At 40.3% G+C, this 27,355-nt stretch overlaps 1 protein-coding gene across 4 annotated transcripts; it reads right to left on the bottom strand.

The window, feature by feature from the left end:
• Positions 1 to 1,628: 1,628 nt before the first annotated feature.
• Positions 1,629 to 26,779, bottom strand: LOC137957263 (U2 small nuclear ribonucleoprotein A'-like). 4 transcript variants are annotated; one of them, XM_068805029.1, is made up of 8 exons: positions 26,439 to 26,779; positions 25,973 to 26,013; positions 25,112 to 25,241; positions 24,823 to 25,028; positions 18,217 to 18,390; positions 17,748 to 17,798; positions 17,369 to 17,530; positions 1,629 to 2,079 (listed from the first exon to the last, which is right to left on the bottom strand). In XM_068805029.1, exons 1-8 carry the CDS (start codon positions 26,518 to 26,520, stop codon positions 2,074 to 2,076), a joined length of 852 nt encoding a protein of 283 aa, XP_068661130.1. In that variant the 5' UTR covers positions 26,521 to 26,779; the 3' UTR covers positions 1,629 to 2,073. The 4 variants fall into 4 exon arrangements, with proteins under 4 accessions (XP_068661130.1, XP_068661137.1, XP_068661121.1 ...); XM_068805036.1 differs by having other exon boundaries at positions 17,369 to 17,494; XM_068805020.1 differs by having other exon boundaries at positions 17,369 to 17,558; positions 26,439 to 26,777.
• Positions 26,780 to 27,355: the final 576 nt, after the last annotated feature.

Raw genomic sequence — 27,355 nt, 5'->3', positions numbered from 1 at the left:
AAATTAATTGAGATGTTAATTAATGTTTTAAAGATATGCTAAATAATTTTTTTTTACAGAAAATGTTCAATAGCTAATTAATGGTCAAAGTCGAAGCTTTCCTAGACATTTCAACCAATCGATAGAAAATTCATGGACCAACATAAAAAGATTGGGTCCCCTCTTGTTTCATTTTAATGGGGATAGGACAAAGATAGCAGCTTCTTCTCTCGTCCAACAACAAAAGTATCTCTTTATTGGTATATAATACGTATCAGGTTTTACATAAATAATAGCAATAAATAAATTTTAATTTTAATAAATAATAAAAAAAGTTAAAAGTAAGATATAACTGATGAAGAACCATTTAGTGTTTGTTGACTTATTTTTCTATAAGTTTCTATTAGACTAATATGAATCTCATTTTCCTATCATTTTTAACATTTGTTGGAAGTAAGAGTGAGACAATGGATAACGTGTACCTTTTTTAATACATTTCCGAAAAGTAACGGGTAGGTGTAGGTAACTTACCTCAGGATCCATAAACAAAAAAGGTTCTTGGTCCTACAAGAGAGAAGGAACCGATTCATTTTTATGTACCGATAATAGGAAGTGGACTAGGGATACCATTCAAGCATAGAGACAAGTGGGAGGACCTCAATGGAAGATAAAGAGAAGAAAAGAGTATCTTCAAAAAACGTTATATCAACAGAGATAAACGTTTTCTTAGTAGACTAATAGTAGCACTTGTATACTTTTTGTGGGTGTGAATAGCCTGAAAAATATACACTTGACAATATGAAGTGACCACTTGTCTTTAGAGGCCCAAATTACATGTACAAAACAAACACGTCTAAAGACTCGAGGGGTGACAAAAAATAAGGTGAGTAATGGTAGTAATTTCAGTATAGGAGAAAATATTCGATTAATAAGGAAGCAGGTAGTTAGTACAACATCGCCCCAATATGAATTTAGTATATGCATATGAAGAAGCATAGTACAAACCACTTCTACTAGATAACGGTTTTTACGTTCAGCAATACCATTTTATTGTGGCTGAACACCATTCTAGTGTGGGGTAAAGCATACCAGTTGTAGCGCTCCTTGATACTCTTGGATAGAGGGTCAGCAGTTAGACTCAGGCCGTTTAAATCATTCAGGGATCTTACTCCGACATGTCTTAGGTTTTAATGAATGTCCCTAATAAAATACAGGTAAGACAGGCTGCCTTTACAAAACTGGCTTGCAAAACCCTGGCATGGTATTACTTGTTGCCAAGAGTGATTGGGAAAAACAAAATGTGAGACAGATAAGACCAAATCAAGTCCCTGCCAGCAGCAACGAGGGCCTAAGATGTGATCATGTCCTTGCTGGGAATGTCTAAATCATTCGTCTGAAACAGTTTCCCCCCTCACAAATTGCTTTAATTGGCACAGGCCAGGTTCAACTGAGTTTAATTTCCAAGACTCATTTTTTTGCGATTTTTCCTTGCATCAAAACGTACTCCTTTAGTAATCATCTTTGGATTAAGCTACTCATCAAAGCCCCTCGACTACCACAAAGAGATGATATGAGAATCAGAGAACGTTTCTGAACAGTTTGTTAAAAGAGGTTGTATTTCATTTGTAAAAGAGGTCAATTCCAACGAGTAAAACAATGTGGCTATGCCAAACCATTAATAGTAGAAAACATCTCCTATAGTAAACAGTAACATGGATACAGGGATGACTCCAATGAAGGCCGCCCCTCCTATATTAGAAGCTAAGGAAACGACTCCACTGCTGCCCCAAACTGTTAGTTACCTTGAGAGAGGTATGAGATGGAAGATGTACATACCATACAGATGAGAGATGTCCAGATGGCATCACTAAAGCCATGATTTGGGTAACAACAATCATCTCTCACCAATGTTTAGTTTATGCGCTGACTAGGCCAGGTGAAATTCACTAGTAATACAAAATCACTTGAAATCATTCAAAAACTTAAAAGTATCGCAACTCTTCTCTTGTAATCACAACGAATGCTGAAATCCTGCTGGATGGTACTCAGATCAAGGACGTATACACAAGCATTACTCGACACCCTTTGATCTTGCTAGTCCTGGAAAGATCAAAACAGTAATTTCAAAATGAGCTCATCTAGGGGCATGACGGGTTCCAACTAGAAAAGCACAAACAATAAGAACACCATGAATAGCAGGTGATAAATGATAGTTTCAGATCTTATTTGAAAAAAATCAGCATTTATAGCCACGCGATTTTCTTCATCACCAGTCTAACAATATAGAACAACAGCTAGATGCTTGAAAAATAGAGCCCTTACTGTCCGTCAAAATATATGAAAACAGTAACTTCATTTCACGAGAGCTTAGACAGGGAAAGCAACTAGAGACTATCTCTAAATTCCAACTCTTTAAGACTCTCCTTCAAGTTTATATTCTTAAAGAGTTCATTACCAACCTAACCCTGGAATACTCCAATCAGATTCCATCAGTTAATCTAACTATAGTATGGACAAAGACCATATTAGAAAGCTAGCTTATATATCAATCAATCGATGTACATTAAAGTGGTTGTCATAATTCTACACATGGTTAAGTATGACATCACTAGTGTGGGCCAAAATTGAACAAGTAATGTATAGGCCCATAAGTAATAATATCACTTTTTGTTAAAAGAGTGAGCTTTATTCAAGCAAGAGCAAGAAAAACAACAAAGGGCAGCCTAGGCAAGAGGGTCTCCCATAAAAATGAGGGATTGGAGGAAAACTCCTTGCTTGGCCAAAGAGCCCACTAGAAAATTAGCAAATCTAAGGACATGAGACCAAATACAATCAAAGGGATATACGATATCAATAATTTCATGCAAAATTTTCCAATGAGGCCATGGAGGATCGGTGGCTGAGTACCATTCGATGACCACTTTGGAGCCGCCTTCAATTTGGAGATTGCCACCAAAACAGTCATGGAAGAAGAGGCCTTGATGAAGGGCATAGAGATCAGCTAAAAGTCGAGTAAAAATTTCCAAGGGGGCGGCCCGAATAGGAGAGCAGGGTTGTTCCTTCCCAGTTCCTGATGACACCTCCATAACTGACTGCACCTGGACTACCACGGGTAGAACCATCATAATTTAATTTTAGCCCCCTAATGGCTAGGGGGACCAATTCTTCCATGGCAGCAGGTCGGGCAGAACCAGACATTTGCGTTGTTAGTTGCCAATTCTCCCAGCCATGAATGCCTTTCAGAGCTTCAAAACTCAGGTCTAACATGAATCCAACTAGCAACTATTCCTGCTATCTGAAACTTGACCTATTCAATAGTGGAGAATTTGCCATTGAATCTCCTGTTGCTCCTCTCAGTCCATATCCCCAATGAAATGTGAGCACTACATGCTGAAAGAAGGATTTTTTCCAATCCTAGGAGATGACAGCCAAAAATCATTTGGCTGATCGGGTGGAGGCTGCCAGGGATGCAGCTACTGTGTCCCAGCTTGTGGAAAAAGTGTGTCCAGATCTACCATGCAAAAGAGCAGAGAAACGAGGAACAGTATCCTCAACTTCACCACAAAGATCACAAAGATCACAAAGAGGACTGGGGACAGGGTTTCCTCTTCTCCTCGGGTTGTCAACCTTGAGAGTGCAGTTGAAGAGGGTGCTCCAAAGAAAGAAGAGAATTTTTGGTGGTCCTGAGAGTTTCCAGGCAATGGTAGAATCCTAAGACTGAAGTTTGCTACATCCTTTAGGTGGCTGTAGGCTGAGGAAAGTGTAAATTCACCGTTATCATCTTAGGACAAACCAGTTATTGCCTGAGATAGTCCTAACCCTTTGCTTCACCCAATGCGGTTAGAAGGCTACTAGGTCCAATGCCTCTTCAGATGACCTCTTTGATGGCAAAGATCCCAATCCGCTTGAGATTTCCAAGAATCAGCCACTAGCAAAGATGGATTTGAGGCTAGGGAATAAAGCATCAAGAAGGATTCTTTCAAAGCTGTCCTTGATCCGCTTATCCTCCCAGAATTTCATTAACTAGCTACTGCCAATATAAAACCGGGCAGCTTCTTGAAATTGGTTCTGGAGGGGGTACAACGCCCTCCACACTGAATAAATGTCTATTTTCTCCAACAATCCACCATCTTTAGTTCCAAATCATCTTTTTCTCAAATTTTTTTTTTTGACATGGCTTTTGGTGAAGTATTGAATCTCTAAAACCACTTGGAAGAAAAGGTTCATTTCTTTAGTGCTTTGAATTCCCAGACCTCCAAGGCCTTTGGATTTACAACCTTCTACCCAATTGCCTAGGTGGTATTTGAATCCATTTTCCACCCCTCCAAAGGAATTGTCTCCTCAAGCTTTCAATATTGTTGCAAACTTTGCGATGGCAAGGCAAGAAAGACATTTAGCAGTTCAGAAGCCCAACAACGCAAGAATTTAGGAGGATGAATCTTCCAGCCTTGGATAGGAGTCTACCTTTCCAGACATTTAGTAGTTCAGAAGCCCAACTATGCAAGAATTTAGGAGGGTGAATCTCCCAGCCTTGGATAGGAGTCAGCCTTTCCATGTAGAGAGCCGAGTTTCCATCTTCTCTAGGATCGAAGCCCAAAGGTTTTATTCAGTCATCTATCAAACATAGGGAGCCCAAAGCCAAGCAAGTGTGAACGGCAGTGCAACGGAAGCCTGCAGACTAGGCTTCCGTCCGCCGGAACCGACGGATCACCAAGCCAGAAATAGCAATTTTTTGTTTTCAATTTTATGTATAAATATATGATGTAATCTTGGTTTCCAAATCGTGGTGAATAAAAAGAGTTTTTCTTAAAGCTTCACAGCAAGGATGTTGATTAGCCTGTCTGCAAGGTTGAAATCGATCAACGTCGATTTCTCCCAAATACTTTTATGACTCATGATTATCTCAAACAAGTTGAGAAGAGTCTTTATTCTGCAAACTTGCCCCATGGCTCCTTTGCAAAAGCAAGTGTCATCTACAAATTGGAGGGGGATGTTTGTGTTCTTCTGTTCAACTATTGGTCGGATCGAATCCACTATCTTGGCTGTGTAGAACATTGTAGACAATATTCTCCAACTAGGTTGAATAAGAATGGGGAAAGAGGAATCCCATTGTCTTATTCGTCTCGATCATTTGAAGTAGCCACATGTTGTTCAATTGACTAATAGGGAATATGTGGCTGATGAGATGCAGCTGTTGATCCAGTATCTCCATTTTGCTCCAAACCCATAAGACTCAGAATGTCGTTAAGAAACTCCCAATTGACCTTGTCAAAGGCTTTATCAAGATCCAACTTGATGATAACCTGAGGGCTTCTCCCTTTCTTCAATAAATCAATGAGCTTATGGACTATCGGTCAAGTCTAATATGTTCCTCCCTTTGATATAAGCACTTTTCCCTTGTGGATTACGAGAGGGAGGACAACTTTAAATCTATGGGCGAGAAGCCTAGCTATGATCTTATAGGGGCTTGAGATTAGACTTATGGGCTTGAAGTCTTTGGGGTGCTCCACATCCTTCTTCTTTGGGACAAGGGTAACGACCCAAAGGATGCTCACATTGCTTTCATGTAAGACTTGTGGAAGAAGCTTCACACCATTTTGAGGACATAGTCTCGCATAGAAGGCCAGCATTGGTTGTAAAATTCTCCACATAAATCATCCGACCCCGGGGCTTTAATCTTTCGTTATTCCTTTCACATTCAATCTCCATTTTTGAGAAGTGGAGGGTAGCAACACTTGGGGAGATCTTGTTCAACCAAAGACTTTGAATTTTTGGACGCATAAGCTTCTCTTACCAAGAGACCCATAATTGCATTAGTGATGGAGGATCTATCTAAGGTTATCTCTGTTAAGTTGGGTCCAAGGCGATTAGTACAATCTCATTATTGATGTTTAATGAGGTTATACCAGTGTTTAATGAGGATCTATCTAAGGTTGCTAAGGCAACTGCATGGAAGAATTTAGTGTTGTTGCCACCCTTAGCAAACCATTTGAATCGAGCTCGTTGTTTTCAGAGGATGCAATCCTTGTTGGATATATTATGAAATTGACAAGAAAGACTAATACTTGAGGAGAATTCAGCGATTGAGAGGGACATGTGTTCTACAGCTTCATCAAGAGCGGCAATTTGGTATAGAAGAAGATGCTCTTTATGGGTAGAGGCAGTGGCCTGCAACTCTTTTTACCAGAGCTTGAGTTTGACCTTTTAAGTTTTCGAGTTTGTGAAATTTCTTCCATCTCAGGGCCCCTTCAAAATATGCCTCCTTCCACCATTCCTCCATTCGAGTGTCAAAGCCTTCTTCCAACAACTAAAAGTTCTCAAACCAGAATCAGTCAGCTGATGGTTTGTTTGGGGTGGGATCTATCAGCTGATGGTTTGTGTTGGGTAAGAAGTCGGTGCAGGATTTAATATGGTGCCAGGTGAGTAGTTGGTTTCCAATTCAGTCTCTTGGTCGTTAGCTCAAGTAGTCTAGGGTGATGGGACATTATTTTGGGTGTTAGCCATGTCATTAAGTTTTGGGATCAGTTCACTGTCATTGTCACTATCCCGAGAAAACTAGTTATTTTGGCTATTGTGATGGTTTATGGGTGAGATGGGGATCACGGGTTCACATTGTCAATAGTTGTCAGGATTTTCGCAAAAGTACAGTGGTTGGGTTCAGGATCGTAGAGGAGATAGTGTTGTTGGGTAGGGTGGGGGCCTCGGGTTCCTGTGGGTGGGGTTGTCAAGGTTTTATCTAGAGTTAAAGTGGTCAGGGGGCGGGCACAGGAGGGCAGTTTGAATTTGAATAAGGTGCTGAGTTGATTGACCGCTGGCTGGTTTGACTCACTAATATTTTTGAGTAATTTTTGTCACCAGAGCTGGGAATCAGAACGGTTCTTCCTCTGCTAGATGAGTTGACAACAAAGGTGTTGACTCACTTCTTCCTTTTGTTGTTGACTCATCTTCTTCCTTTCTTTGTTGTCTTCTTCATTCTCCGTCACTGGTACTGAATTTCTTGAAGATCATATTAATCCAGAATTTTTCCTCTCCTACCTTCATTTTGATGATCTTAAAACCGCTCCACAAATTGTTTGGGATGATGAATATCCTCGATAGTCTAAGCAGGTCATATTAGTAGAGGATTCATCTGTATCATGTGCACAAAGGTGTTCGTTATTTCTTGGATAACTCGATGCCGTCATAGCTTCGCTAGAAGCCCTTGGATGGGAATCCACTGGCCAAGGGCACATTCGCTGATAGTTGGTTACCAGATCTGGATTGAGGGTCAGTGTTACTGGCAAGCACCATGTCCTCTTCACCAGCAAACCAAATCAACCATTGGGTTTTCTCATGAAGAAATGGTGAGGCTTTTGGGATAGCTGGTCATGCGAAAATATCCAATTGTAGACGTCGTCTCCCTTGATGCTTCTAGTTACTGTTGTGGCGACCATGCGTCAGTTCAATTTATCTCTACTTTGGTCAGGATTTGAGAGGGAGAGTGATGGTGAGACTTTCCTCATCTGTGGTTCCTGTTTCAGTGGGGCTTGAGTTCATGCATGTTGTAGTTTGGGGTGGTGCTAGGTTAGCAGGGAAAGGTGATGGTGAGATTTTGGCACAGATGCCAACCTGAGTTGGGGAGGGGGGGGGGGGGGGGGGGGGGGGGGGGGGGGTGAGTTTGGGTGCTCCGTTTAGTTGGACTATCATGGGGTGCTCCGTTTAGTTGGACTATCATGGAGTGTGGGGTTCAGGCACAGATTAATGAGATTGTTTGTGAAAGTGCTCCATCCAAAGGCCAGCTTCAGTTGAAATGTGAAGTGTAAAATTGCAAGATTGAAACAGGAGAAGGAGAAGGAGAAGAGAGAAAAGAAAGAGACAAGAGATAAGGAAGCAGCCAAGAAAGCTGTGTTGGTTGAGGGCTGGGAAATCGAGCCCTCCTTATAAATTCACTTAAGTGAAATACAATATTAAAGGAGAGTTCTGCCCCTCATTACAAGAACTATCATAACTTCACAAATACAGGTCAAATTCAATAAAAATTGAAACCTGGAGTCCTGATATAATATCTAGCTGATTTCATCTTTATAAGAAACGTATGAGTATGACCAAAATAACCCCATGCAAGTATTTTAATACTCTCCCTTAAGCTGGGTAGTAAATGTTAAATAGACCAAGCTTGTCATAAAATGCCAAATGTTCACATCTTCGGAAGGGTTTAGTAAATACATCACCAAGTTGTTCGGATGGCTTCACATATGGAGTAACAATTTTCCCTTTACATGACAGCATCTCTAACAAAATAGCAGTTTACCTTGATGTATTTAGTCTTTTTGTGGAAGATTGGATTACTGGCTATGAAATTGGCCACCTGATTGTCACACTTCATAACCATAAGCTCTAGAATGTGAAATCCAAACTCAGCAAGAACTGATTTTACCTACAAGTTCACTAACTATGTGAGCCGTTGCCCTATACTTTGCTAAAGTGCTGGATCTGGTCATTATGTTTGTTTCTTACTCTTCCAACTCACTAGGTTACCCCCAACAAAACAACAATACCCAGTGGTGAACTTCTTATCTAGTTTGTGTCCTACAGAATCTACATCAGAATATCCCAACATATCAATCTTCTCATGAGGAGCCTACAACAGGTCCTTTCCATGAGCACCTTTCAGATATTTCAGAATCCTATGAGTGGCTGTTAAGTGTATTTTTCTTCAGTTTTCCGTAAATTAACTAACCACTCGCAGTGCAAATGATATATCCGGTCTTGTAATAGTGGTTTAAATTAATTTCCCCACTAGATGTCTATAATGTGTTTCAAGAACAGAACTCTGAGGATCATAAAAACTATTATTAACTTCCATGGGAGTATCCACTAGACGTGCACCCAAGAGATCACACTCTTGCAGCGTATCTTAAATGTACTTCTTCTGAGATAGAGCAATACCTTGATTACTTTGAGCCACCTCAATACCAAGGAAATATATCAGTTTTCCTGAATCCTTTGTTTGAAAGTGTGTTGCCAATGTTTTTTTACGATTCCTTCAAAGTCACTTCCCGACAACACAATGTGATCCACATATACGACCAGAACAATAATCCCAAACTTTCTTTTCAATAAAAATACGAAATGATCATAATAGCTCTTGCAAAATTCAAACTTGCTAATCACATTGCTGAATTTCTCAAACCATAATCTAGGAGTTATCATAAGTACATAAATAGTTTTCTTCAACTTGCACACTTTCCTCGTCTCCCCCTGAGCAATATAACCAGGAGGTTGCTCCATATAGACCTTCTCCTTCAAATCACCATATAGGATTGCATTTTTTAATGCCCAATTGAAACAGTAGCCGGCCTTTGTTCACAACCACAAAAATCAAAATGCGAACCGAGTTAAGTCTAGCAACTAGAGAGAACGTTTCGAACACATTTACACCAAATGTTTGGGTATATCCCTTTACCACCAATCTAGCCTTGTATCTGTCAATAGTCCCATCAACTTTATACTTAATGGTGTACACCCAATAACAGTCCACAACGATTGTCCTTGTAGGTGGATCACAAAGTCTCCATGTCCCCTTAGAAACCAAAGCATCAATCTCCTCATCCATAGATTGTTTTCACTCTAGTGAGCCCATAACATCCTTACACTAAACTAGGTATAGGAGACAGAAAATGACAAGGCAAAGGATTTGTAGGAGGGTAACCAAAAATCAAGGAATACATATTTAGATATGGGATGTGAAATACATGACCTATTACCTTTATAGAGATCAATTGGTACATCCAAGTCAAATGGAATTGGACCTGCAGGCAAAGAGGAAGATAGTTGGTCCTGAGAAGAGAGCTCACGAACTAGAATCTCCTGAGTGAGTGGAACTTTTGATGCTGGTAATAAGTGGCGTCAACGAGCTTCTAATGTTGGTAATAAGCGGCAAGAGTGCCAACTATACACTTCTAGTGGCGAAGAGAAACTTGCACTTGGAGCATCCATAACAACTATAGGCAATGGGTTATTCATAAATGGATCAGATGATGGCAAAGACTAAGTATATGACATAAAATATGAAGTATTCTCAAAAAATGTAATGTTAGCAAAATATATCTTGCGCTTAACAAGATTTTTATATCCTTTTTTATGACGTATAACCTAGGAAAACCAACCCCTCGATCCCACAACCCTTTCGTTCGAGCACTAGCCACCCCAATGTTAGGAATTAGTCGCTCTAATTCCAAACTAACGAGATCAATAATAATAATCGCGGAAAAAAGAAAAAGCAAGCACGAAAACAAACAACAAGATTTATACAGGTTCACCTCAAGGTGAGACTACGTTCTGTCTTCCGCCGCTGCAGTAATCTACTATAAAGATGAAATAGTTTACAAGAAAAATCACACACACTTACAGGTGTTTTCTCTAACCTCTCTTGGGCTGCAACTCCAACTCCTCGGTGATGATAAAACCCTAATAGCAACGACCCTCGATTATAAATAGAAAATTAGGGCAACCGCTATACAAAAGTAAAATTCCCAAACTGCTCTTAATGAAACAACAATTAATATACATGGACTGGGAGGGGGATCCGCCCCACACCCCCGAGAGGGGGGCTTCCTGCCCCCACGACAACCTTACCGCTAAGGTCGATCCGTGTACCGCCTCAACGTAGGGCATTGATTAGGCTCCACAACTTAAAACCCAAGTCTGCTCTCCCGCCTCCACGTCCCCCATTGACATAACACTATACAAGTCACCCCACCCTCAGTCTTCTAGCACAAGCCCTAACCGATGGAACCAATAGACTCTCCACTGCCGCTTTGGTAACTGCCAGACCTGACTGTTCCTCTGCAAACCAACTCGTAGACTGGATGACTGGATCGAAGCCCGAGTTTGTTATGGTCCTGGGTTAAGTACCTATGTCTTCCGCTCCTAACAGGCCGGTCTTTTGGGTAGTATTGGCTAGGTGTTTAACATTTGGTATCAGAGCAGGCGCTACGTCCTGACTTCGAGTCCCAGCGGCCGCGTGCGCAGGTGGACCGCAAGCCCCTGGCGTGACCCCTGACCCGGTCGCGTTGCTGTGTTAATGCCGCCGTGGTCGTCGGCTCGGGCGGGCGGGGTGTGATGTTATGGTCCTGGGTTAAGTACCTATGTCTTCCACTCCTAACAGGCCGGTCTTTTGGGTAGTATTGGCTAGGTGCTTAACAGAGTTCTGCTACCTCAACCACCATATATCACCCATATTAGGGACTGTCAATGGCTCATCATCTTCAAAACTGTTGAAGACAGGCAAAAGGCTAAATCTGATTGGCACAAATCGGGGTCGAGATCCCCATTGGAGTGATTGGAAGACTGGATGCATGCCCTCACGAACTTCCCGACGGGCCAATGGGCGGTCACGAGAGGTGTCCCTGCCGAGCTTTGGTGCTGACACACCATGGCTATCCTTGCTAGCATATTTGACGAGATTATCTGGCCAACGGATCAGCCGAAGATCCTACATCAAGAGAGATTCTTCCTCCGGACAACATCTCCAGTAAGTGGTCATCAACACATCAAAATTATTTCTGGTAATTTATTGTGGTGGGTACTTCTAGAGTTCGGCGACATGGGAATGCTCTATCACATGCTCCCCGACTTGCAGGGTTCTCAACAATGTCTAACTCGGCCAGACTCGGCTGGGACTCGTGCTGAGTTGACTTCGGCCCAATCCTCCCATATCCTCGCAACTCCTACTGAGCCGACTCAACCACCTGTCCTAAGTCAAAATTCAAAAAAAAAAAATTTAAAAAAAAAGCAACCTCTCGATTATCCTGTCTGTTCTCTCACTCACATTGCTCGTACCCTCAAAAGAACCGCCCATTCGTACTCACTCGAGTATATTACCTACACCTGACGCTCTTCGCCGTTAAAATCCATCGAGTCCAAATCCTAATAAACCAAACCCCATTCGCCCCCTCTCTCACATCGTTCGTACTCTTGAAAGAACTACGTACGCTCTTGAGTATGCTACCTATTCCTACAACTACTTTGTCCGTTCAAATCCTACCAATACAAATCCAAATAAATCAAACCCCTTCTACCTAAATCCTGTCTACGCTCCCTTGATACTCTCGCCCCCTCGATAAGACCACCCGCCATCTCAAAAATTTCAATTGCCCCTTCCCTAGTCAAATCCACCATCACCCAAGACAAGTACAACCTAGATCTGCCGCCAAGTGGCTGCTTGCCTGCCTTAAATGCCCCACCTTCCATCTTCCATCAAGTCACCTTCACTGTCCTACTAGTTCATTTGACAGGGTCAATTGGATTCTATTGGATGAGATCATGGAAAAGATGGGTTTTGGCAACAAATGGAGAGATCATGGAAAAGATGGGTTTTGGCAACAAATGGAGATTCTGGATCAAAAGCTGTGTGGGTTCAGCATCATACTCCCTCCTCCTCAACAGCTCAGTATGTGGTTATTTTAAAGGAAGCAGAGGAATTAGACAGGGAGACCCTCTCTCCCCGCTTCTATTCAATATGATTGGGGAATTTCTATCAGCAATGTTCTACTCGGCAGGAAATCTTGGTTGGCTCCCCCCTACTAGTTCCAGTCCAGCTTTTAATATTCCCCTACTTCAGTATGCAGATGATACCATCATTTTTGGAGTCGGAGACATTGATTGTGCAATAAAGATTAAAGCTGTGTTGGGGCTTTTTGAGTTAGCCTCTGGTCAGAAAGTAAACTGGGGAAAGACCTCCCTAATGGGCTTTAATGTTAATCCTGAGGTTCTCACTGAGATGGCAAGTATATTTGGATGCACATTAAGTCAATTACCCGTAACATATCTTGGTCTACCTCTCTTCAATGGGCGTATATGCAGGAGGCTATGGAATCCGGTGGTAGAAAAAATGGAATCCCGATTATCATCATGGAAGGGGCGTCTTCTTAGTAAAGCAGGGAGACTCGTTCTCCTAAAGTCATGCATAGCAGGTATCCCAAATTATGCTTTGTCTTTCTTGCCTTGCCCTATTGCTATTTGCAAGATCATGGATAAGTTGAAAAGAAGATTCTTATGGAGGGGATCGAGTGATGCTTTTAAGTACCACCTGGTTAGTTGGGATGATGTTTGCAAGCCAAAGAATATGGGGGGCCTGGGAATCCGAAAATCTAGAGACATGAATCAAGCTTTATTGTTAAAATGGCTATGGAAGTTTAACACTCACTCCTCAAATCTTTGGAAGGAAATGGTTCTCACAAAGCTGGGTAGTGAACCTCAATAGTGGATGTCTGGGGGGAACCGTAGAACCCTATCTCCTATATGGAGAGCACTTTATCTTCTGCTCCCAAAATTTCAATCTGCAAGTAGATTCTATGCTGGAAATGGTAGATCGCTCAAGTTTTGGGACGACTTGTGGATAGGGCCGGAACCTCTGCAGACTGCTTTCAGAAGTCTTTTCCTTCTCACCACCCGCAGAGAAATATCAGTAGCTGAAGCTTTTGAGGGGGGAGGGATGAGCCTCCATCCTAGAAGGGGCCTCTCGGATAGTGAGGCATTGGAAGCTAACCGATTATTGGATTTAGTCGCTTCGTTCAAAATTCGTCCTCGGGAGGCTGACAAGCTCATTTGGTGGCCGGACAAAAAGGGGTCTTTCACGGTCTCATCGGCATACGGATTTTTAAACGGAAGTAATTCGGCATGGAGGGAGAATGGGATCAATTTCGTATGGCGTTTATGTGCCCCTCCAAAGGTAAAATTCTTCATGTGGAGTGCCTGTCAAGGTAAAATCCTCTCGGCTGATGTATTGAGAAGAAGAGGCCATCCCTCGGTTGATCCCTTATGTCCATTTTGTAACTCTGAGAATGAAACTATCAGACACATTCTCCTACACTGCATTTTCTCTTGGAATGTGTGGATAAGCATCCTTGGAAAGTTTGGGCTTCAATTCTGCATGGCGGAGGACCTCCTCACTTTTAGTAATTCACTCTTGGGTACCTCCATGCCGCGTCTTGGTAAGATGATGCTCTCTGCCTGCTCCAGTTTCATCCCGTTGGGGCTTTGGAACGAGCGGAATAAAAGAAGATTTGATGCTAAAAGTGAATCGGTAGACCGGGTTGCGGATAGAGTGGTGGGTCACATATCTACTTGGCTTTTAACAAAAAAAGCATTTTCTCACTATCTGGGTTCCTCCATTCGTGAAAATTGGGGAAACTTGGCTTTGATACACATTGGTAAAAAGCCTCCGGTCATGCAAGAATGGACTCCTCCAGCCCCTGGTTATCTCAAGCTAAATTTTGATGGTTCATCTCTGGGCAACCCTGGTATTTCCGGTTATGGTGGAGTAATTTCAGATCATTCCGGTAATCAGCTCTTCACATATGCGGGCCCCCTTGGAATTTCTGATTCTACGAATGCAGAGTTACAGGCTCTCCTCTCCGATCTTCGTGTTTTCAAAGAAAGATGTAGTGGACCCCTCCAAGTTGAAGGGGATTCTAAAGTGGTGATTGGATGGTGTGCGAGAGTATCTTCTCCTCCGTGGAGACACTGGGATACATTCAATAAAATTTTAGACATTACCTCGATTGTTTCTTGTTGTTGGACCCACATTCCGAGGTCCGCAAATTCAGCGGCAGATGTACTTGCTAGGGAGGGAGCTACCCTACAATCTCTGGTTGTAAAGGAAATGCCCCCTCAAATTTTGTAACTTTCTTCTGTTTATTAATACATCCTTTTCAAAAAAAAAAAAAAAAAACCTTCACTGTCCTACCTACCACATCGCCCGCCTCAACTGCCACACCTGCCATTATCTCGAAAATTCCAATTGCTCCTACCCTATTCAAATCCAACATCTCCCAAGGAAAGTACCATCTGGATCTGCCACCAGGTGACTAGCTGCCAGCCTCGAATGCCCCACCCTCCATCTTCCATCAACTCACCTTCACTGTCCACTTGCCACATCACCCGCCTCAACTGCCACCCGTCCACCTCAATCGCCCCTCCACCCTCTAGCTGAAAAGTCTTTTCTCTGTCTCAATTACCACGCCAAATCCTCCGGCCATTCCAGAGACTTCTAAAGATCGCATGCTCCCCTCTGTACCTTTCTCTGACACAATGAGACATCTGTGCCACACTTCCCCAGGAAATAACACCCGAGAGGGCATGAGCCAATCCCCTGGCCTTCCACTCAACCCCTCGACAAATGAGTCTCCCCCATCTACTGCCTTCTCCCGAGAGGAAAAACAAGATGGCACGAGACCCCTTGCTACCTGACCCCCAAGGCACATATCAAGATCTCAAGGACTGGGAGATTAGATGGGACCCTCTGATCTTGGGAGGTCTCGAGGTGTCGGATCAATTCCAAAAACCACGTCTTATTGAGTGGTAAAACTCCAATACCACACCAACTACCCGATCACCCTCCAGTATAAATAACCAAACCTTTTCTACCCAACCCCACTTGCCATCATGAAGCCCAAAGCCAACCCCCAAGGCTGACGCTTTTGATGCCGAGTCTTCGAACAATCCATCTACCACCCCCTTTCGATTCACATATTCCCATTGCTGGAACAAGCTCAAGGGTAAGGACATGGCTCTTGCAGAGTCTTGTGAATCCATGAACAACCCTTCCCCTCCCCTTCCAGACCCTACATGGTCCCTGGTCGGCCGAAGCTATCTCATAGCGAGCGCTCTCAAAATTTCATCAAGGCCATTGAACCAAAGGTCTCTAACTACCCCCCACATGAGTGGGAGATGATGAAGGAGCTCGTCTGGGACTTCTAAAAGTACTACCCAGAGGACAAATTCACCCCCTTTCCCCTGATAAGATCGTGCTTTCTTGAAATATCAAGGAAATTGGTTCGCGCTCCAAGCGCATTGTAGTCAAGTTCTTTTAAGTTTAAGCCTACCATTGTAATTTTGCAAGAAACAAAGCTCCAATCTCATGATGTCTCTATCATTCATGAACTTTGGTACACTTCTGACCCTGAATGGGCCGTTGTTGATGCGGTTGGACACTCCGATGGCATTCTTGTTATTTGGAACCCAAACACCGTTGAAGCCACCCAAATTAACACTGCTTCATTTTCTATTGGGATCCGCTTCCGCGATCGGTTGTTGGGATACAAGTGGGCCCTTGCTGGGATTTATGAACCGACTCGCTATCATGACCATTCACAGTTCTAGGAGGAAGTCCTTCTCGTCCAACTCTGGGACTTAACCTGACTCCTTACTGGAGATTTCAATGTTATCCGTCTTTACTCAGAAAAATCTCCACACTCCAGAAAGATAACCCCCACCATGCGTGCCTTTTCTGACCTCATTGGTAGCCTCGAACTCTCAAAAATCCCTCTATCTGGGAAAGAGTATACTTGATCAAATGGTCAGTCTCCCCTGATTTTGTCCAAGCTTGACAGATTCCTCGCCAACCCAAAATGGCTCCAGCTCTATGGCAACACAAATTTTAGGCATTTACAAATTTTAGCTTCCCTTTTCAACATGCACCTACAACACAACACTTTATATACCAACCAAAAAACTGACTAAAATAATCTTGAGGCTCCAGATTTTCCTCTCTGCAGCATGCTATAATTTTCTGGACCTCAATGTAAATTGTTTAGCTTCCAACAGAATAAGAGATGTTTAATACAGGACCTACTACATAGTTTACAGTAGTATCAACTAATCAAGAGGAATCTCTAAGAGGACGGATAGCCAGGTACAGAATCTCTGGCCGTGGCCATCATGGCAAGTCTTTTAAGATGCCTGGAAAAAATGTGAGTTGAAACTGATTAGCCTGCATAATGAGTATGACGATCAGGCATAACACATAGGTCAGTCTCAATTGCTTTCTCTCCAAACTCTAACATTTTAGTTTGATTAATTCTCCACTTGAATGTAATGTTTTTATTATTCCACCTTCCTGCCTATGATATTATGTGTTCGTTAACTCATCTTTGTGCCACTGGATTGAGTATTGACTGTAAGGAGACTAGAGAATAATTTTCGAAATTCATGGACAACTGTAAAATTTTAGTTCAACAGTTCATTACCATCTAATTTTAAAAGTAAAAAGGTGTCAAGAATTCAAAATTCCTTCTACTGAGTAATAAAGCTCTAGAACATCATTTGTTTCACACATTTATTCATTTATAAATATTATAATCAAACAGCATTTCTTCACTTAGGTAAATTAAATCTAGCATATGTTTGTGAACAACCACGGAAACGAGATATTTAGCAAAATTTCAAAAATAAATCATCCACTGATGAAAAAGTAATTGACAGTAAGAATGATAATCTGAAACTAGAATTACTGCAATGTGCTGAAGGCCATGGCTAAGCATCCCTGATGAAAAAATAACTGACAGCAAGGATGATCATTGGAAAGTAGAATTACTGCAAAGTACTGAAAGCTAAAGGGAAGAACCTGTTCAATAGAGTCAGCAGGATCACTCTTTTTCCTGATCACCAATATCCATTGCTCCATCTTTAGCCTCTTCTGGGGCATCAGCTGGAGCATCTGTGTCCATTTTGTCATTTTTGGCACTGGTATCTGCAGAAGCCATGTCATCATCAGGATCCTGCAGATCTGTAGGTAGTTGTCCCGATTTTAGTGCCTGCTCCATCACAAATTAAAATCAGTATCATGGCCGAGAATAACTGACAGACAAGAAAAATTACAATTTTCTAAGAAGTTTCCCAGGAAAGTCATATTTTTGACATTAACACGTCAAAGAGCACCAACAACACTCTAATGTAAAAACAAGCAGTTTACAACGTCAATGTTTTATTGATAAAGGAAGCACCTGTTCAAGCCTTGCAACTTCCTCAAGCGTTTGAGAATTTAAAATTGCAGCCTGCATATATTCCGGTGAAACACAAATATCAGTATAGCATATATGTCTTTAAACAGTGAAAACTACAGGTGCCAAGCAATACAACATATTCTCTAAAGCAATTACTGAGGCATAATATCAATAAGAAGACAGAAATTCTAGACGTACTGAACAGGAAAATAAAGAAAAATGGAAATATGCACTTTACACAAGCAAAATTGAGGACCAAAGGTCTCAGTGCTTTCCAACCTTTGTTCTTTGGAAACTAGTAAAGAAAGAGAACTTATCAGAAGATTTCTCAATGAATGAGAATTTTTTTTCAGTTGAAACAGATTTTACTTGTATTCCACATACCAAACACAATCCATCGGCATCGGGAACTATTCCAATCCAAAACCTTCTGAAACCCACATACCTATTCATTAAGATTATAAAGTACCTTAATAGCAATAATTTGTTCTGGAGTTGGGCCTGCAGCTTTGGGCTTCAGCTCTTCCTTTGGAACCTCAGGCACATTAGGAACCTCAACAGGTGTAAGCATTTTTGCAGATTCTTTTTTGACCTCTTCTTCAGCTTCTTTTGATGCAAATAGTCTCTCTGCCTCAGCCCTCTCCTGTTGGCATTAGAGATAAGAAGAACAATAAGACCAAGCTATACACATATATAGAGAAATGAAAGGACTCAACCAGCAAACAACAACACCTTGACCACCTAAAATACTAAGGGAGGCTTAATGAAAAATCCAAATTTTCCACAATCCAGACCTTGGTTGGAGATATAAAAGTCAGGGGTTAGTGCAGGTAGATTTCTTTAAAACGTTTGCACAGACAATCAGTTCACAAAACCAACCAAAAAGCAAGAAAAGAAACAGAGCTTAAGAGGTCTGACTTTTAAAATACCACCCTTGGACTTCAACAAAAAAGAAAAAAAGAAAATTCCATTCGTTGAAAGGGAAATGACTGTTAGTTAATTGATTTAATTATATAAAGAAACGTATCATAATAATGGGCGGTTGTGTTAAGAATTGTTAAGAGGCCGATGGTGCAAAAGGGTGACAGGAAAAAATGGCAAAACAGCAAGGAAGCAAAAAACAATGATTAAGGACAACATCAAAGGCATGGAGATCGTCGAATGAAGATGTTCAACTTCGATAACCAACAGGCAGAGGGACACATGGCTTTGATTTAGTAGCTGAAACGAACGGGGAGAATGGATAGCAAGTGGTAGCGAGAAAAAGAAAAAAACATACGAAAAGAAATCTGTTCAGGATGAATGACAAAAGCTTTCAATATGAGAAAACAGTAATGAAGATGGAAGAATTGGGAAGAAAGCAAAGACACCACTTAAAGATCTCTGTCATAAACGGTGAGAAGCAATCGGTTGGTCATTCTTTCACTTTACAATTTGAAGCTCTCAAATCAGAAGATACCAATCGAGTTAAAGTAAAGAGGTTTGGATGGATAAATTCTCAATTCATCCTTTCAGTTTCCAATATAAAGGGCCACTGGAATGCAAGACTCATGTTCAAGATTCAATTGTATTAGCAAGGATTTATATCCCTCAATGTTCCAATGAGTTCAATGAGGCCCATAGATCCTTCTTTCCCATTACTACTCAAAAGTCTATTCAAACAGAAGAAACCCTGGAGTGAAAAGCCAGATCTTTTTATTCAAATGCTGGCCAACTCTTCAAGCAAATGGCTCAAAGGATGATGCCATTCTTCTTTCGACTCATCTGTTATCAGAAGGAAGAAAAAAGTAGGTCATTCTGTTTTGGCAATGGTGAAAAGGAAACTGAAAAAAAAAAAAAAAAAGAACTTCGCAATTGGATAGCACAGAATTGGGGTTTCATGCATCTACCAAAAATATCATTTTTGGGAAGAAATCGATGGATTATTTGACTGTCATGCGCAGAGGACTGCAATAAACTCCTATCCTCCTGGAACACTATTTCCACAATTCCATGTAGCTCTATACCTGCTTGGAGCCAAGACATTTAAGTCTTGGAGCCACAATTTCATGTAGGTCTCAATCTCCTATACAACACTCTTCAACTCATTGAAATAATCAATAATTGATCAATCTCCTCTCTTTAAACTAAAGAGCCTCATATATAATTCATAAAACCAAGACAACTTGCTCTTGTGATCATACAAAGCTTCTAGTAACTTCCAAATTTCTTTTGAGGTCTCATAATTCATCACTAGCTTCCTGATTTTTTATTCTGTGCTATTTAGTAGCTATGTCATGACTTTATTATCCTGTCTCCCAATCATGAGTCATCAGGTAAGGAGGATCATCCCTCAAGTATTTCGTCTTCCACTTATTCTTAAGATAAACACAAACAGACTAGCCCACATAATTCTATCCATTCAACTTCTCTGCAATGATCACAACAGTATCTTTACCATCTAAATTAGCAGACACTTTAGCTGCTTCACCTAAATTAGCCATCATCTAATGACAGTGGACACCTGGAATACACTACCACAACAACCAGGAACAAGAAAACCACTAATAAATACTGTCTATGCCTACGCACAAGAAGTGAGGCCCACACAGCACAGAAAATTAGGGCATCAAAAGCATAATTGACATTATCACACTATTAATATCCAGTAATCCGAGAAAACAAAGGGAAGAGGAAGTCGATTATGGCTGACATCAGCATTGAGGATGATGACACAGGCAGTCTACAAGTCCGGAAGACTTGCAGAGGCACAATATTGGGAGAGAAAGGACCCAGACAACCCTCTAGCAGCACATAAACTTCATAAAGCTATTCAATTCATAGCACAATCCACCAACCCTATTGTTTTTTTTTTTTTTTTTGCACGAGGATGTATAAACTATTAAGAGAGGAAAGGAGTACAATGCCTAGCTAAAAGGGTCTTCCTCCACAACAAGGTGTTGGAGTGAAACACCCAATTTAGCTTGAGTGTCAGCTAGATGATTAGCTAACCTAGGAATGTGCTTCCAGTTACAGTTCAGAAGAGAAATTACATTACATATATCAAAAAATAAATCCCAATGCCGCCAGGGGGGAGGGGTTGACTTCACACACCAGTTAATGACTACTTTAGAATCGCCTTCAATGCAGAGAGGTCCCACAAGATGGCGATGGAAGATCTGTAGCACATTAAGTAAACCAAAGACTTCAGCAGTGGTAGAATCGGAGATTCCAATTGGTCCAACAAAGGCGAAAAGTAGACTACCATTACAATCATGGATCACTCCACGAAAACATGCAGGACCCGGGCAACCAAAAGCGCTTCCAACCCTATCGTTATTGCACAAAGAAAGGGGAAAGGTCTAACTTCTAACTTCAATCAGTAGCAAGTCTTTAAAACCCCCCTTCCTAGAGAGTTCACTACCTTGAAGAGAGAAAGAATCTCGTTAAAAATTCACAGCAATCAGATCATATACTCTGATACCATGTAAAATATGAAAAATAAAAAGAAATGGAGCAAAGAGAAAGAAAAGTAGTAGAGAAGAAGTTGAGGAGGTTGTGTTGAATAGAGCAACAGTTGTTAGGGTTAGGAATCAACCCTCAATTCACTTATATACTGACTTCTAAAAAAAAAGATACAAAGACCTCTCTACACATAAACCCTTATATCTCTCTAATTACACCTCAGATTGAAACAAAAATTATATAACTCTAACATGAAGATAAGCTAATTGTTATCCCATGAGGAACATACAACCATGGTAAATGACTAAAAGACTTTTTTTATAGATATTTCACCAATATGGAAGACCATATTTATTCATCAATTATGTACATGAAACAAAAGTATGGAACATTTTGAAACCTCTTTTCCGCATAAAAGAATTTCCAAAAGTTGTGTGAAGTATTCCAGGTGACAAATTCTAAATCAAGAAGAAAACTTCACAAAGTACAAAGCAAATCTCAAGCCAAAGCTCTCTCAATGGGAAAATTATCAGCCTTATACTTCAAACATTGTTTTTTTTTTTAAATGATATACTTCAAACATTATTTTTTTTTTAAATATTATACTTCAAACATTGTTGATATAATAAAACAAAGTGAAGAGTTGACTTTTACTATTGGTCTAATGCACTTGAAATCTCATCTTGAACCAGTTAAGCCTCAAATAGTGGGAAGTGATTCTGTTCCAACATTAGACACAACATCTTCTCAAGTGATTAAAATGGCAATGTCATTACACAGGAAGCCAATTAGATAACCTAAGTCTGCTTTTATCGTTCCTAATAAGGGAAAGAACATTCCACATGGTCCTCATAGATGAAGTAGAGGGAGCTTACATTGTTCTCACTGAAAAGGAAAAAATCATGAAGTTCAGCAATGTTGGAAGCTGCCCAAAACTACAACTCAATTAGTTCTCTTAATAATACAGAAACATGGTTTTAACTTACAATGTGGACCAGTTCACAAGGAGGCGTGATGGTAAGTACAATAATAAAGGTTTACAAGTATCAAATGATGAAAGGTCCTATCTCCTACTTGATCCTCTTATTCAATCTTCATGAATTATCATTGTTGGTCCCATAGTTGAAACAATGACTAGATTGGGTCTCCTTGATCAGCTAGCAGTTTGAACTTGCTATTAGTTGTTGTCACAGCATGATGAGGGGATTTTAATCTCGGGTATGTTTAACAATCCAATGAGGTATAGCAGAGTTGCAGTGAAGTGTTTGCTTATGGCAGGCTCCATAACAACTACAATAAAATTTGACAAAATTTATCACAAAATCTATCTACTTGTTGCAAGATTTGTTAGGATTTTAGTTGAGGTTCTGGTGTTTTCTAGGATTCAGAGCTCTAGTGGATTTTGTAAAGTTTTTCTCCTCTTCCCAAATACTAGATCCAGCAATTTTGATTAGAGATCCTCCTTTTCTAAAAATCCTCCCCTTACCTAGACAATTGGCTTCTAATGACAGGCCAAAGGGTGAGTAGTTCAACAAATTCCCCTTTTTTCTCCTCCTTATCCTTTACTTGGTCAACTTCATGGCAGTATGCCCAGTGTTTTTTAACCTATTCTTCGGTTGAAGAGCACATATGAAAGAGTCTTACATGACTCTCACAACAAGAAGTCTCACAAAACCAGAATTAATATTGTGATGTCTTACAAGAGTCTCATAGGATGAGGTATCACAAAAGAGTCTCAGTTAAAGGTGTTTTAGTTATGTTAGTCTTCTATTTATGTTCAGTTATTCAATTATTCTAGAAGTTATCTTGTAGTGTTTAACTTTAGGTGTAACTGGGATAAGGGTATTTTGATTGCAATTGGATACTACTTGTTTCCTCTATTATAAGTAGAAATTTAATGTACTTAAATTACAATAAATTTGTGAAGTTTTTCTCTTTTCCAAAAATTCAACATCTTCTCTTAATAAGAACGTGTGTGTCAATTCAAGACAAGGGTAGAATCATGTGGCCACCCTTATTCCACCTTCCAACCTACATGTCTCTTCCACATGGTGTTGCCTATAACTTCTATATTGGTCCATGGTATTGCCTTCAATTTTGAGTGATGAACCCATTTTCACACAATTTGATCCCATTCGTCAATCTTGATCGGAACATCTTGGTGTATGAAAAGAATGTCCAGTTTGGTTTTGAAGATTGTCCCACATATTTGGCCTGATCATGGACACCAATCAAGACTTGTATCTTAATCAACCCTTTTTCATGTCTAGACATGGTTACACTTTAAATGACCAATCTGCCCTCTTCTACTTATAATGTTACAAAAAATGTATTCCAATAATTGCACTGAGGTCCTTAGGTCCAACAATACTTACATGAAAGTCCCTATACTAAAATATTTATAAAAAAAATCCTTAATCTTTAACACTAGCCCTACTGGTCCCTTAAAGTGTAGCCATGTTTCTATAGTAAAGACGATGAAAGAACTAATTGAGCGGAAAAGTTGGCTCAATGTTACAGGTTACTTGTGCTATTCTTTTTTTTTTTTTTAAATGATGCTGATTTTTACTAAGACAAAAGCTCAAAAGAGCAATTTACAAAGGAGGGAAGCCTTCCCAAACAATGAGAGATTGTTGAGAAGTTCCGAATTTTGCCAATTTATCAGCCAAAGAATTAGCTAATCTAGGAATGAGATTCCAATTACAATGAGTAGAAGATAAAATGTCAAGAATACTATCGGTAATGGGCTAGTGGCGCCAAGGGGGGAAGTTGTCTTTGGAACACCAACTAATAACCGTCGTCGAGTCGCCTTCAATGATTAACTTGCCATGGAGACGATCCCTTAAGATTGGGAGGCCGAACAGCAGAGCACTAACTTCAGCAGTGTTAGAATCGACAATGCCCACCGGACCAGCATAAAAAAGAATAGGGTCTCCATTGCTATTCTTCAAAATCAGTTAAGTCGTGTTGTTTCAAGTTCTTTACATGGTGATTCACTTTCCCTAGAGAATGTGATTTTTGTGTTACAAAAAAAGTGAAAAAGAAAATGTGAGGACAATTAACATTTTATATTAAATCTATGGTTGACATAAAGGCTGACATCATCATACATCATCTCACTAAAACATTTCATAGAGAGTGAAATTCCACCTAACATTTTATATTAAGACAGAATTTCACTTTCTTCATATAAAAAGAGATTCACTTTCTCTTGATAATGTGAATTCTACCCAAACTTTTCAAGTGAAATAACACATTTTGAGCACTTTCTCAAGAGAATTGACATTCCCTTCCAACTTTCCTTTTTTTTTTTTATGGAACTCTTCCAACTTTCCTTGTGCACTAACAGAGCTGTAATATATCACACATTTACAGAAACTTATGCCTAGAGCTTATAAAGCAGCAGTTCCAGTAACCAGCTGAAGGACGCAAACACTCCCTTTATAAATAAGAAGCCTCCAATCATCCACTTTTTCAGAAAAAAGATGACAGAAACTAGGATTAGCATACTAAACTATTTAAACTACTATACCAAACAAACTGAGAGATCAAGTTTTGATCTTTATATGTACAAAATTCCACTATGAAATGATTTTGTAACAGAGACAACTATCCATTATGTAAAAATCACCTTTTGTTTCACTTTCCGGAAGTCCAGAAGTCGCAGGCCCTTCAACTTATGAATGACATACAAGCGATAGTTGGGTTTCTTCGTGATATTATTGTCCAACAGGCTAAGTGTCTGCAGTTTCGTTAGAGAGGCAAGGGGGTCAATCTCCACCAAATTTACAAGTCGATTGTTCGTGATTACCAAAGTGTGTAGCTTTGGTAAATACTCTGCAGTGTAGAAACAACTGGTATTAGACTATTTCCCATCCTAGTGAAAACATACTGAAGATCAGCTTGTTAAGCAATCTTACCTCCAATGTTAGGATTGATGCGAGTAATTCTATTGTTATTTATAATCAAAGTACCAAGACGACTTAGAAATGGAAAATTCTCCAGCTTGACAATTTCATTGTCTGACAAATCAACTGTATCAAATTGGTCCTGGCAAAGTGACAATCTTGAGGTAAACTGAAAACACTTAACTGTTGCCTCATGTTATTTTCACGTTAAAATGACTGGCCACAGCACTCAGGAATATGCGGCCACAGCACTCAACAATGGAATAACATGCCTAAGCAGCTCACTTCCAGAGAAAAAAACAATGAAGGGTAATGCCTGCTTTCTGCTTAAGGTATAAATAAATGTTAAAACAACTTGACTGATAAGACTCCTATGGTAAAACAAAACAAAAAAAAAACAAAAAAAAAAAATCAAAAGCCAATTGATGGTACATTGCTTCCCCTCTCCCTCCATGCAAGTAGGAATTGAACTTTTAGTATCCTCCCCTCTCCTTCCATGCAACAGGTACCACTAACATCAAAGATCACTCTTTACCGGGCTGGGAATTGTGGTGAAACTCACAATTGACGTTGAGATGATTGAAGGTATGAAGAAGATAATTCAACATGCCCAAAGAGGTAAGGATTGGGCATGGAGTTTACATCATATTCTTGTCAAGATCTCAAAGCTGGTGTGATCTCTCCTCATCACTCGTAACCACATGGACAAAATGCAAATTTATATGCAAAGGGAGAGCTCATGATGTGGAGGGCTTAGCAAATGATGTGGACGGCAGGCTTAGGGTCCTTTTCCCCGTTAGCCTTAAATATAAGTAACAAATAAAAGCAGAAAGAGAGATCTATCCAGCCAACAAATTTGAGATGAGAAGTTACCTCTGTCGCACCCAAGTTTTCTATTACTGGAATCTTATTGCCTGAAATGCAAGATCGAGAAGATGTAAGTCCTCGCGCTAACTAGTGACTAACACAAACACAGCAAATTTCTAGCAGTTGGAAACGGACATATAAGGTAAAATACTCGGGGTTTTATTTTCCAAGGTTCAGAACCCTGGCTACGTGTATAATGAAGAAGCGATTTTTCAATGGCATGCAAGTAGCACCGACTTTTTATTGATATGCACAAAGAAGGGATGAAGAACCAATAACCAGTAACAATGAGGGAAGAGTGAGAACTGATGATTTACCTGCGTCAGTGAGAAATAGTGATACACGAAGAGAGATGAAACAAGAATAAGCAAGAGAATGCAAATATATATATATATATATATATATAGAGAGAGAGAGAGAGAGAGAGAGAACGGACTAGGGCAAAATGAACTAAAGAGTTTTGAGCTTTTACCCCTCAAATCTAGCTCGCGGTCACCAACGGCATTGAAGAAGTGAGGGCATTTCCAGATCAAGTCGGCGGTCAATCTCACCATATTCCTCTGATATTTTTCTCGTCCAAGTGATGCTACTAAAGTGAGGAGGAGGTGAAAAGGAAGAGGTGGACTCTGTTCCACTAACGTTAAGTTATCGGAAGACAGCCCGTACCGGCGAGAGGGTTTAAGGCGCCAGTCAGGTTCATCCACTGCCGACGGAGACCGGAAAAGAAAATAAAGAATCAAGCAAGGAACCTCCACTCGAAATGGCGCCCAAAATACAGCTAGTTGATGGGGAATTGGAGATTCGTGGCTGCTACGTCAAACAGACTCACCAACGCATGCAGGTCTGTTTGGATGAAGCAGCCGCAGCGGGTCAGGTGCACCACTGCAGATCACAGACCGAATACTCCAGCGTTTCGAGTCTGTCACTCTTCTTCACTCGGCATTGAGTACACGAACCAAAAGGTGTTGTACAAGAATTTTAGAAAAAAGTGATTTATTAAAATTAATGGGGGGTTAGTGCACATTGTAAGTGTAGAGGGAAAGTGGATTATAATATAAAGTACGGGAAAGTGAGAGGAAATATAAAGTACTTTCCTGAGAGGGAATGTAAAGTACTTGTTTATGTTAGTGTGCACAATAGAAAATACAGTGTAAAGTAATTGTTTATGTTAGTGTGTACAATGTAAAATATAGTGTAAACTATTTGTTTGTGTTAGTGTACACAATGGAAAGTGTGGTGTAAAGTGCATATAGATTATTTATTAAATAAAATATTTTGATATATCTGACTTTCAAAAAATTAAATTAATATTAGTTAATACATTTCACTTATGTTGCGCACTAACAGGGCATATAAGTGATTTAACGTGTAGTATTACAGTATATTAAT

Source organism: Aristolochia californica, unplaced genomic scaffold, assembly GCF_029961685.1.
Source record: "Aristolochia californica isolate CCGP_79_NKW_82.1479 unplaced genomic scaffold, dmAriCali1.0.hap1 SCAF_1, whole genome shotgun sequence".
In the NCBI taxonomy this organism is placed as follows: domain Eukaryota; kingdom Viridiplantae; phylum Streptophyta; class Magnoliopsida; order Piperales; family Aristolochiaceae; genus Aristolochia; species Aristolochia californica.
The sequence above is the reverse complement of the archived record's forward strand: the minus strand, read 5'-3'. Positions and strand labels throughout refer to the sequence as shown.